Raw genomic sequence first — 13,618 nt, forward strand, 5'->3', positions numbered from 1 at the left:
AATACGAATGTGCATAGACAGCTCTGGGGGAGTGTTTTATATATCTGTCTCTCTCTCTATATATATATATAGCCAGCTGTATGGCACCAGTGCAATGGTGGTATAGTTCTAACCTCAGTAATATTTGGTAAACTTAAACTATTTTTAAAGTCCATTTTCTTTTTTATCCTCATTTGCCATCTATTCATTTGCTACATTTATTCACACCAGCAATCTGAGTGAAATAGAAAGTCGACTTCCGAAAGCAAAGCTGATAACTCTGTGCAAACATGAGTCTATCCTGAAATGGATGTGTAACTGTGACCATGGGATGTACCAGGCTTTGGTGGAGATTCTCATCCCCGACGTCCTTAGACCTATTCCTAGTAAGTTAAATGCAGACGAGTACGGATGCTTTTGTTCTCATACATTCCACCCAGGAAGTTTTGAGAAGTGACATTGCAATCTATAATGATTCTAATTTCATTTAGATATGCCAGATAGAAAACATGCAACACAGAGTATTGCGTGAAAGCAGCCTAGAGCAAAACAGTAGTAAAAGGGAAAAGATGATCTATTTTTCAGTCTGTCTTATGTTTTTCTTTTTTTTCTTTCTTTCTTCCTTTTCTTTTCTTTTTTTTTTTTTTTTTTTTTTTTTGATAAAAAAGCCAACCTGTAGATGTAACAACCCAAGTAAACTAATTGCAAGAACACTAGCAGGCCGGTCAACCATGTCAAAATTATTCTACCCAAGGACACAGTCCCCTTCATAAAGCCAAAAATTATGGAAACCTGTAATTGCTAGGCCAACCTCCTTCATGGTTGCTTTTGATTTGAAGTGAATCTATCTTGATTTCCACTGAAGTTGAATTCCATTATAAAAGCATTTACTTTGTCACCTACATCATGTTAAGAACTACAAATGCAGTTTCCATTAACAGTAATGGTTAACTGGCATTTTAAGAGAAAAATCTTTGTAACTACACAAGCATTGTAATCCCACTACCAAGAAAATGGGAATTACATAGATAGGTTAGATTATCTTTTTAAGTGATGGTGCTTTTTAAACTACTTTGTAGCAAACAAAGCTATTTTCTGCAAATATCAATGATATAAATGCTACCACAGATACTGTTAGAAGCAGCTGAAACTATTTTATGCCTACATCTATATGAGTACACACTAGTGACCTTAACTTTTTAAGAATTGAGACAGTTTCTACTCTGCATTGACACTAATAAAGTAAAAGCAAGCGTAGAGCTTGTGAAATTGGCTACTGTGTACTTATACTATTCACAGATGATTTGTGTTAAATTATTCTAGAAAATACAAAAATAGGAATTTAGTAGAACAAAAGGGGAAGATATTAACATTTGTATGCTTATACTTTCTTTTTCTCTAAATAACAATAGACAGCAGTAGAAGGTATAAGATCTTTAATATGTTCCCGACCACCTTAAAATATATGCTTAAACATATTTCCAGATAATATTAATGAACACACATAAATTTATATAGGAAGAAATAAAAAAAAACTTAGCTGACATTATCTCACAATTTTGTAAATTGCTAATATAGTCTACTCTATCACCAAGTTTCCTGACTAAAGGTTGATTAAAAATGGTGTTATGGAAAGTTTCACTAGCTAAACTCTCTACTGATTTATGTTCCAGAATCGGATTTTCCTTGTTTTTCTCTTGCTCCCTGTGTTCTGAGTGATAATCTCTAGAGATGTTTATGAGAAGTTGCATAGAGTAGCTCGTTAGCCTCTGACATCTTACTACCAACATAAAGTTTTTCTCATGAGATAAAAGAAGGGATGTCAGCAAGTACTTTCTTTTTTGAGGCAAATCAGCAACATCAGTATTCATTAAACAGTTCTAACATCTTTTGCTTCTGTAACAGCACCATAAGACTTTAACTTGTGAGTTTAACAGTTCTCTATTTTAAATCTTGTATCAATTTTAGTTTAATTCAAGCCCATAATTTTAAGTACACAACACACTGACCTTTGTCTTTTGCAAATTTTGATTTTTAAAAACAGTTTATTCTGTCAAATAGCTTGTCTCTAAATTAAGCAGACGCCCAAATAGTTTTATACTCTCTCTGAAATTATAAGATGCATTGATATACCATCCTACCAAGGAAATTTGGAAATTTAATTCCCATTCTACAATGAGGTGTAACAAAATAAAGCTTAAAATACAACTTAGATAGCTGTTTTCTGGTTGTATGCATTTTAATATTAATCTTGAGCAGGTTGAGACAAGTCAGCTTTGGAATAGAATTTAAATTCCAAACCATCCATTCATGAGCCTTTGAAAGTTGTCAGAGTCAATCTGCACAATTTTGTACATACATGAATCCCTATAGAGAGAGCAAACTTAATTTTATTTTTAAAAATTGTATTTTCCTGGCTACTAGCACTTCACTGTACCATTTTCTGTCCAGATGGGATTTCTTTTTTTAGCTAAAAAAAAGTCTGCACATCACACTAATTTAATGTCAGCTTGAAGCTACTATATTCTAAAATACATTTATCTGAAAGTGAAAAAACGTTAATTGTATGAGCACTCAATGGGTAACACTTAAATGTACAATTACAAGTATAACCAATGGTGGCCCAGAATATCATTTAGTAGAAAAAGTGAAAATTCACAATTATTTAAAATGCAAAATATATCTTTTCTTATCTAATCACCCTTGCATTAAATTTATCTAGATAAAACAGGCCCATAATAAATATTTTTAAAGTAACATTTATAGATTTGGGGGTTATTTTTCAGATTAAATAATTATTGTATATTAATTGTAAGAAAAATGGAAAATGCAGATTGCCAAAATGAACCTTGAACAAAATTTTACTGTTTCAAAAGGGATTATTAATTTTTTTTCACTCTTTTTCATTTCCATTCATGCCTGCCCTCCATGGTTTTAGCACATAATACAACAGAAAAATATTTTTCTTTCTTTTTTCCTTTTTTGGCTAATGTGGGAAGCTTTGAAGGTTTCAAAAGATTGGTTCTCAAGAAATTTCCAATTCAGTGTTTCCAGTTATGATCCTTGTGGTTAAGGATCTGCACTGCTTGAGTGTTTTTCCTAACCAAAATTTAGCCCGTTCCAGTCTCGTCTCTCCAGTTTTTAACAGTTAAACAAATCTCTTAAAAATGCATTTAGTTGTCTTTATTATTGGAATAGTAAAATTTATATTGTTTGCAAATAACTTGAGTAAGTGAAATTATTTATAAAACCTGGTTTTAACAGAAGCATAGAGAATCATGTCAGACTCATTTGACAACAGAAAGAAAAACCAAGGAATTTAAGCCCATCAGTAACATTAATATTCTTGGGGACCTTGGCCCAAAATATAACTGTGTTTCTTATAGTAGCATATTTTGATACCTACCCCATTATAGAGAACCTACAAAGATGAATTTTATGTTGTGGGTGCTTCAGGCACTTATCTATTAAATGTCTATAATTGTCCTCTATACTACTATGGAGCCTTGGGCACAGAGGAAGTAAAATACTATTAACTGAATTACTTGTTGTACAAGAAAAGTATTCTGTCTCCTACTATATAGCAATCTCAGTAAGCAGATTTTTTCTTATTAAATAGTCATAGTCATCACTGATAACTGAAGATGCTTCTAATTATTTTATGACCACCATCAAATCTTCTGTCATGGGACCTGTCCCTATTTCAGGTTTTAACAGATATGTCAAGAATACAGAATGAGCTATTTTAGGAATATCTTAAGAATATGGGTTTCCCTAACAGCAATTTTATCATACTGATCTTTTATCTCTACCTGCCAAATGAAATGGAAAATAATTACCCAAAAATTTCAATTCAGACAATTTTAATTTTTACCTTTTCAACAAGGATGAGAGAGAATTACTCCAATTCATAGATTCTAAGTAAATAGATGCATAGAGAAACAGAGAAAGCTTTGCATTATTTTTCTTTTTAATAAAAGAAATGGAAATAGATTAAGAGCTTGAAAGAACAAGACGAAGAATTTTAAAGAAAATACATAATCTTTAGCACAAAACTGTTAATGAAAGGAGTGTTTTTTCCAAGCAAGAATATTCTATAAGTATATTCACAACTGGTATATGTTGCTGTAAGCAAAAATGTTTGAATCCTTTTTTTCCCAAAAAAGTGTCACAAGTATCTGGGAACAAAATAACTTTAAAGGAAAAAGCCCAAAATATAATTCTTGGATGCTTTAAAAATTAGGAATAATGTTAAATAAAGTTTTATCAATGAGGACAATATGAGTTCTGTGCTATATCAGATATTGTGTACGAGCATTTTCTTTTATTCTAGCACAAAAATTAATATTCTTTCATACCTTTTTTATTCTGCTTTTATTCTTTAATGTTTAGGTGCCTTGACCCAAGCCATTCGAAATTTTGCAAAAAGCCTTGAAGGTTGGCTTTCCAATGCCATGAACAACATTCCACAGAGAATGATACAAACCAAGGTATACTTTATGTCCTTGCTTTTTCTTTTGTGTTTAGGAAATTATTCTGAACTGTGAACTTTACATCTATCCTATCAAACGGTATTATGTAAAATGTTAAGGTTATAATATACATCATCTTTTAAAACTGATTTTTATATTTGTATTTTATAACCATGTAATAAAGAACTTGCACAAGAGATGTTTGGCAATGTTCCTTTCAAAGAGAATAGGGAAGCATTTCAAGCGTGGTGCATTTACAAGCCCTTTCTAAACAATATATTAGGTATATATATTCTAAATTATATATATAAGAAAGATATAAACTATGTGTTTAATTTCAGATATTAAAATAATAGCCTAGAATATTCAAATAGTTTTCATTTGAAGGAATTTTCTATTTCTAAAATTTCTTACTGTACCTATCATATCCTGAAAAGTTCATAGAAATTAATATTGTTTTGCTTTTTCAGGATGTTTTGGTGTTTTTCTAAACACTGGAGGATGCTTTTGTGAATCAAGTGAACAATTAACTCGTAATTAATCAATGTATCTCAGGAATGTGGATTATTTAGCTAGAGATATAAATTTTAGTCTCTACTTTGTCTCCTACTAGCCATGTTACTTTCAGTTAATCTGTGAACATATCCCCATAGCAAGATTGGACTAATCCTAAATTTTATTTAAATTTTGGTACCAGAAATCACATTTGTGGCTTCTTGTCAATGACTGTATTTACTGTCAGACTCCAGCAATATACTTTGCCTTTGAATCTGGGGGCAGAGTTGGTCAATTGAAGTTATTTTAGCTGATAAACCTCTGTGGGAACATAAGTAGCCTCCAGTTCGTTCACTTGGGCTTAACGTTTGCAATAAAACTTTCTCTCTCTAAAACATATATAGAAGGCAACATTTCACTGATATGCCCATATTAGAATGTTCCTCTAGAGCTGTGCTGTCACAGTAGGGCCAGCCTCATGTGGCTATTTAAATTAGAATTTTAAATTAAGTGAAATGAAAAATTTAGCTCCTCAGTCACACTTGTTACATTTCGAGTGCTCAGTAGCCTCCTCTGGCTGCTGGCTACCCATGTTAGGCAGCATATATGTAGAGCATGTCCATCATTGCAGGTAGTTCTTCTCTTTGGCAGTGCTGTTGTAAAGTACCACATTGAGGTGTGCAAAAAAGGAGGTGGTCTTTCATTATGATCGAGGAATCCTTTCAACTTTCGGTCACATTTATAACAATGCCTCAAACAGCTAAAAGCACTTCCTTCCCAATGTTGTCAGAGTGAATGTGGTAACAATCCAGTTGCAACATTGGCCGTCTCATTGACCTCCAGAGTTTGCTTGAATGATTCACCAGAATGATTCACCACAGTAGAGGGTGCCGTCTGTTCTTCTGGTTTCACTGATATGCAGTCTCTTTTCCTCTCCGCATTCAATTAATAGAGATAATTTACCCTGACAGAGAAAACAGCATTCCAACTTCTGTGGCTTTTGGAATCAAAATGCCCAGGTCAATTCCCATCACTAATGGAGTTTCTTTGCAACCTTGAGCAAGCTACTTATCTTCTTTAAATCATATGTGTCTAATAAGATAGTTAAGAGATTTGAATAGGATAATATATGTAAGGCACTTAATCCAGAGCCTGGCACATAGTATATACTGGATTAATTTAAACCACAAAAATGGAATAAGATTCTTTTTTGAGTATGTGTGAGCTTCTCCCCAAGTTCCAAATAGTCCTCAAACATCTCACTGTCAGGATAGAGCATCCTGTTCCCTGTGAACACCGTCTACCACTCCCAAATGATCATTCAACTACTCACACCTTATATACCCATATAAGTGATTGAGTGCAATATTATACATTCCTGTAAATTGTCCATTTTTAAAATATATTTTTAAAAGATTAAAATTATTAGATCTGTATTGTGCACATAACAAATTTCCATGAGATAATGTAGACTTTATGTAGACTTTTTGCATTATCTTTGCTATCTTTCAAAAAAACTGCTTTATTCAGGGTGTGAACAGGAAACAAATCATGCACCCAAAGGTGGGGATAATCTAAGAGAGTTTAAGAAGAGCTTATTTCCAAAGGTATGAACAAAGTTGATAAAACCAAGGAGGAATAGTAAAGCATCCCAGGGCTAGCAATAGTGAGAATCCTAACCATCCCTAGGAATGAAGGGGTGAGAGGTAAAAGCTATGGCATTAGGAAATCCACTCTTTCCCTCAGGACTGTGGTAACATTAGAAAAGGAAAGCAGGCTCCACTCTTAACAGGCAGCAAGCAGAGGTTGTAGTGAGTAGGTACCATGGTAACCACTCTTTCTTCCCATCCTTCCGTCTCCTGATAGTGCCTGTCATTGGTCAAACCCAAGTGGAAGCCAGAGAACAAGGAGGGAGGTTAATGTGGTCCATTCAGATCAATCTTCAAGATGAAGAAAAATGGAAAGTAGATTTTGAGAGACAAATAGAAACTTCCTGCATAGCCGTTTTAAAGAAACTGTAATTCTGAAAAAGGGTTATTCTGGTTGTTTGCCTCTGGTAATTTCACCTCAAAATTACTCGTTTCTATAAAATAAAGGTAGCAAGAATAAATCTGAATGGTAATGCTCTGACATGCATTTTTAAAGTCAGTTTAGAGTAGGAATGTCCAGATCTCTTTTTATTTGAAAAGCCAAACTGCACATCCCTACTTTTAAAATTTGCCTACTTTGTACTTGACTGTCCAAAGAGCAGTAAAAAAAGAAATGAAAACCAACATTTTTCCTGCTTACCGTGGATAAGAAGTTACTTTCAAGACTGATTTAATTAATGCTACACTCAGATGTCAAAGAATGTGGGAGTTTGTTTTAGTCTTGACCTCAACCTACTCAAAAGGAAAATAATACTTGGTTTAGAGATTTAAATGCTATAATTTACAAGTAAACTCTCTCACCAAATGAATTTTAAATAAGTATCAGAGGCAAGCATTTAAAATTTGGCAAGGGAAAAAAGATTTGAAGATGGCAGTGGTTTGTTTTACTGGAGAAAACAGAATCCCAACTTAATTGGATTGCTTTACAGGTTGCCGCTGTAAGTGCCTTTGCCCAGACTCTGCGAAGATACACGTCTCTCAATCACCTGGCCCAGGCAGCTCGTGCAGTGCTTCAGAACACTTCCCAAATCAACCAGATGCTTAATGACCTCAACCGTGTCGACTTTGCCAATGTCCAGGTACTCTATTTCCTTGCAAAGTATGTCTCTTAAGGCAAGATACCCAGTTTGTTCTTCTTAATTAGGATCATCAAATTTCTTTTCAAAGTCTCATCTATATACCGGCAGCATCTATATTCACAGTGTCCTGAAAGAGAGAAGTTTGACCCAGATACAGCTATACCGCTCCCATGTTTGTGGTTAAAGTAAGCTCACATTTACAGTCCTAAAAGACAACATATCACCAGTGTTTGCTGAATAGTTAGTAGATTAATAAAGGTCACAGTCATTGAAGTAAGACAGGCAAGAAGTTAAACTCTTTCATATACTAGCTGTGGGATCTTGGGCAAGTTACTTAACTACTGTAGGCTTCATTTTCCCCACCTTATAACACCTATCTTAGATTATTGTTTATATATTTAATAATTTGTACCATGACATGCATAGATACTTCTATTTTAGTGCCCCTCCTTGAAAGAACTAAGAACAATTCTATTTCAGAGTTTACTATAGCTGCCTAGTAAATACTTATTCACTTAAAAAGAATTATAGGCAATAAGTTCGGCTCTTGTGATAGTTCAAATGAAAAATATTGTTTAACCTTGTGATCACATTACCCACTTGTACTTTAAAGTACACTTTAAAAGCTGAGTTAGAAACAGTATTATAGAATTTCAATATCAATCACTACTTTATTTCTGGTTCTAAAGTAATGAATCTAAATGTTACCCTATAAAAACAATATCATTGTCTACCAAAAGCATAAGCAACAAAAGGAAAAATACATAAATTGTACGTAATCAACATTTAAAACTTTGGGGTTTCAAAAGAGACCATCGAGAACACGAAATGACAACCCACAGAATGTGAGAAGATTTTTGCAAATCATATATGTGATAAAGGATTTGTTTATAGAATATGTAAAGAACCATTACAACCCAGTAATAAAAGACAGCCTGATTAAATATGGACAAACATCTGAGTAGACATTTCCCCAAAGAAAACAGACAAATGGCCAAGAATCACATTAAAAGATGCTCAATCTCGTTAGCCACAAGGGAAATACAAGTCAAAACCACAGCGAGGTACCATTTCATTTACTCTAAAATGGGTCTAAGCAAAAAGACATGTAATAACATATCCTATTGGTGAGGATGTAAACAATTGGAACCTCATACACTGCTGGTCAGAATATACAATGCTGTAGCCACTTTGGGAAACAGTGTGGCAGTTTATCAAAAAGATAAACATAGAGTTACCATATGACTCAGCAATTCCACTCCTTGTTGTATACCCAGGAGAAATGAAATCATGTCCACACAAAACTTATACATAGAGGTACATAGCAGCACTATTTATATCAGCCACATAAAAGCAGAAACAACCCAAATGTTTGTCAACTGATTTAATAGATAAACAAAATGTGATCTATCCATTCAATGGAATATTATTGGGCAATAAAAAGAAATGAAGTTCTGATTCATTCTGCAACATAGACGAACCTTGGAAACATTATGCTAAGTGAAAGAAGCCAGGTACAAAGGATCACATGTTCCGTGATTCCATTCATATGAAATTCCAGAATAGATAAATCTATACAGACAGAAGATAGATTGGTGGTTACTTAGGGCTGGGGGATTGAGAAGACTGGGAGGTAACAAATAAGAGTCATGGGGTTTATTTTTAGAAAAATGAAAAAGGTGTAAAATTGATTGTGGTGAGTGATGTACAACTTTGCGAATATACTAGAAGAAACCTTTGAATAGTATTCTTTAGATGAATGAACTGTATAATGTGTGAATTACATTTCAGTAAAGCTGTTAAAAAACAATACTGTTGTTTTAAAAATAAGCTAATTGTTAATTATTTTATTTTCTAGAAATTTTAATTTCTACTTCTTGCCTAGTTTTGTCATTTAAAATATACCAAAAAGTAACATTTGGGCTTGATCCATTTTAGAGTATAAATTAGTTGTTCATTGTGATTTTCATGGACTGGGTTCAAACATCTGAGATATATATAGAGAGAGATATCAATATCTAATATTTTATATTATTTGTATCTAATGTAAAACTATATATATGAAGTTTTAAAAAATATCTATCCATCTACAAAAACACATACACACATACAAGTACATAATCTTTACAAGAACAAACTTTCTCAGCTTTACAAAACCATTTACTTTACATATTTCAGTAGGATATATTAACTAAATATGCAAAAATATTAACAGTTTATATTGCCTTAAAATTTACTGTAATATTTATTTCAAATCTTTTTTCAGAAAAGTTTAAAAGTGTCTTAAGAAAAGTTGAAGAAGGCAGCTTCTAGTTTCAGAAAGTAATTTAAACTCAATAACAGAAAACATTTTAAAGAATTATTTCTAATAATATCTGAGAAAGTTTTTCAGTGTTCTGTTAGTATTATTATATGTATAAATACATAAATGTATTTGTGTATCTGCATTCCAATGAAGTATTTCTACAAATGAGTTCTTCCCTGGTTATAAGCATTAACTTTGAGAACATCTTTGCATATTAATGATCAGTGATATGTCTACTGTACTACTTATCCTCTACCTGCCAACTTTGAGAATACCCTTTCTTTTCCTCTATTTTTGACTATCATGTTTTTCTGGGTCCACCATGATAGTCATTACTGCTGAAACCCGTATGATTCAGCATCTGCCCTCCAAAACCTTCTTCCTTTTTTCAGAGTACCATGACACTGTAGTGAGTCCTTCATTTCCCCCTACATTTTACTTTTCACAGCTCTGTACATTTTAATGAGTAATCTCTTTCTCAAGGTAGCACTTTTCGTCTTTAACACCCTTATTTCTTTCCTTTTCTTTTCCTAGTTTTGCCAGATTTTCCCAGAGTCCCTTTCCTCCCTTTTCACCTTTATCCCCATCTCCAGTTCATTTGGAAGTTGTCCCAACTCCTGTAACATGAACCTCAATAATCTGACAATATACGAATGATGCTCTTGTAATAAGGAGACTTCTATTTAAAACAATGAAATTACATGTGTGTCAATATTATAATACACTAAGAGCTTGAAAGTGCTAAAAAGTTCCTTTCAGGATATCCATATATCACTTTTTACTGCTCTATTCTTCTCTAATTAAAATTTCTTTTCTTCATGCATTTAAGATAATTTTTCTATTGCAGTACAGTTGGTTTCCTGTTTAATTGATAGTATTACAATGGCATCATTCTCTAATTTTTTTGTGTAAATGGGTGGTTTTTGAAGTCCACATTATGGGCTAAATAGGTTTGGGTGGGCTGACTTGATAACTTAGCTATTGCATATACTTATGTTTCTGTATTTAAAAGCATTCTGATTTTGAAGCTCCTGACTACTTTTCATTTTGGATATATATTTTTTTCTAAGTTAAGAACATCTGTAAATGTCCTTAGCTTTTTCAATTATAGACTTGAAATATCTACATTCGTTTCACAGGGAAATATTTACAATGTGCTCTATTGTTAGTATATTTTCACTGAAGAGAGTAGTAAAATGAAGTATAATATAAATTAGTTTGAAAAGTCAGAATAATGTGCTGTGGTTTATTTCTCTAAGTTAGGTTTTAGATTATCATCTTTTCTTGGCAAAAACTAACTGCCAAGTAAATAGTGAGTTTGAATTTATGGTAAGATATGAAATTAAATTGCTTCATGGATACTAGTAAGTTTCTCCTTCCAGTTATCAATGTGCAAACAAACAAAAAAACCTATCCTGCTAATTTCAGCTTTATTTGTAATACTAAAATGTTGGAACAAACAAATCAAACAAATGTCTAACTATGTGGGATTGGTTATATAAATAATAGTACATTATGCAATAAAACAAATTCATTCAGTGGACAATAAATATAGGTCTAATTTGCCTACATGGAAAGATGGTTACTATATATTTCTAAGTGAAACTAATCAGAATATCTAATAGAAAATATAATATGATCCTCTTTTATTTTAAACATTTAAGTATGTATAAGCATATAATAATATAAAATGTATGTATAAATATGAGTGTTTTATATTACAAATATATATTTAAAATATAAATGTATGCATAAATAATATAGTGTATGTGTGTATTATAATATATGCATAAATATATATATTTATATATGCAGAGAAAAGTTTGAAAGGTACATGCATCAGCATGACATGCCATAATTTCTTACTGTTGCCATTTTAAGTATTCTTAATGTTTTGTTCCTTTTTAGCTTGTTTGTATTTACAGTTTTTTCTATAATTATATTTTAGTATACTTAAAATATTTAAAAGTGGTATTCAGAAGGTAACATCTGAATGGATTTATGATTAATTAGTTAAGAGAAAAAAGACAGTGAATAATATCATCAGCTGAGATACAGAAGAAACAGTAGGTTTCCCTGAGAATTTAAAATAAGTTAAGTTTGGGGCATTTTGCATTTGAAGTGCCTCCAGGTTGAAATGTCCCTTGAATAGGTAAAGTCTGTAGGATCAGGAGAGATCCTGGAACTAGAAGAAGGAGATAATGGATTTATTCCGTTGAAGTTGTCAATTTGAATGAATTTGATTTTTTGAGAGCATATAGAAAAAAAAAAACTATAGACACCCTTTTGAGAAAAATACGTATATATTCACAGGGTTTTATTGGGAGCCTCATAGACACTTCTCCAAAGAAATCTGTCTTGACAAAATTATCTGGACACAACGAACCCAGCTTAAAATTTTTCATTAAATTTCATTTGTTTAATATTATGCTTAGGGAAACTGAGGCCCACCTAAATTAATTGCTCGAGGTTAGTTTTGTTAATTCAGACCCTAAAGCCTATGTCTTCTCATTCCCCATCAAATATTACATTACCAAATAATTATGTTTTGCCTTGAATGAATAGGTTTTTTTAAATCTTAAAATACAACATAGCACTGGAGACATCACAATACTTATGGCAACCACTGAAAAGTAGCTTTAAAATTTGCTATTTTCATTGCTGTTACCAAACATTTTCCAACCAGAACCAGAAGGAAAATTGCAATAATCACATTTTTTGGCAGGAAGCATGTCTGCATTTTCTCAAAAGATTTTTTGTTGTTGTTGTTATTGTTGTTTTCAGTTCTCTGAATTAATTTGCATTCGTAGCCTTGCCTTGATAGCCCTTGAGATTTCTGTTCCCAATCCATAGAACTCATAACAGCATATGCTTCTACCTAGTACCATTCAGTGTTTGTTTCTGTTTTAATCTTGAGGGGACCACTTTTGGCCGATTGTATCTGTTTATCTGTCTGATTTACCCTAAATCTTCTCAAATGAATTGGTTTTAAAGTTTTATCTGATGGGGAACAAAAAGAGAACTTCTGAAAGCAGTGTGAAAGCTGAATAGAATGAAAGACCCTGCCTACTGTAGGTTCAGACTTCTGTTTTTTGAAGTAATCATGTATTTTAGTCTTTTACACAGACTAGTTAATGTAGAAAAACCAAATCATACTTACATGTGACATCACTTTTTTATGTACCAGAGTGAGCAACAAGAAATATTCATCCCTTAAAACTGATAAAGATTGTGTTACCCTAACAATTGACAGTAGTTTTTTATTTTCTGGATTCATTTAACTGTGTGAAGCTCTGTTCTTGCATCTGGTGTGTGTGCTGATGTTCAATGAAAGGATGCTGAGTTGAACTTTTCCTTTGCTTTCTGTGTTACTGTCTCAGGAGCAGGCTTCCTGGGTGTGCCAGTGTGATGACAACATGGTTCAGAGACTAGAAACAGATTTCAAGATGACTCTTCAGCAGCAGAGCACCCTGGAGCAGTGGGCTGCGTGGCTTGACAATGTGATGATGCAAGCACTGAAACCCTATGAAGGAAGACCCAGTTTTCCTAAAGCCGCCAGGCAATTTCTGCTAAAATGGTCTTTCTACAGGTATCATCTAGGTTTTTCCTAGACTTGCTTCTTCATATTCTGCAAATATG

The 13,618-nt window shown here is 32.8% G+C and overlaps 1 protein-coding gene across 14 annotated transcripts in view; it reads left to right on the forward strand.

The window, feature by feature from the left end:
* The window catches only part of RFX3 (regulatory factor X3), a 311,425-nt gene that overhangs the window by 254,074 nt on the left and 43,733 nt on the right, over positions 1-13,618 (forward strand). For all 14 annotated transcript variants that reach the window (XM_050762011.1, XM_050762008.1, XM_050762003.1 and 11 more), the window contains 4 exons: positions 211-365; positions 4,372-4,469; positions 7,525-7,674; positions 13,360-13,568. In XM_050762011.1, coding sequence (XP_050617968.1) covers positions 211-365; positions 4,372-4,469; positions 7,525-7,674; positions 13,360-13,568 — 612 coding nt within the window. The remainder of the gene's footprint in view (positions 1-210; positions 366-4,371; positions 4,470-7,524; positions 7,675-13,359; positions 13,569-13,618) is intronic.

This window comes from Macaca thibetana, chromosome 15 (assembly GCF_024542745.1).
Source record: "Macaca thibetana thibetana isolate TM-01 chromosome 15, ASM2454274v1, whole genome shotgun sequence".
In the NCBI taxonomy this organism is placed as follows: Eukaryota; Metazoa; Chordata; class Mammalia; order Primates; family Cercopithecidae; genus Macaca; species Macaca thibetana.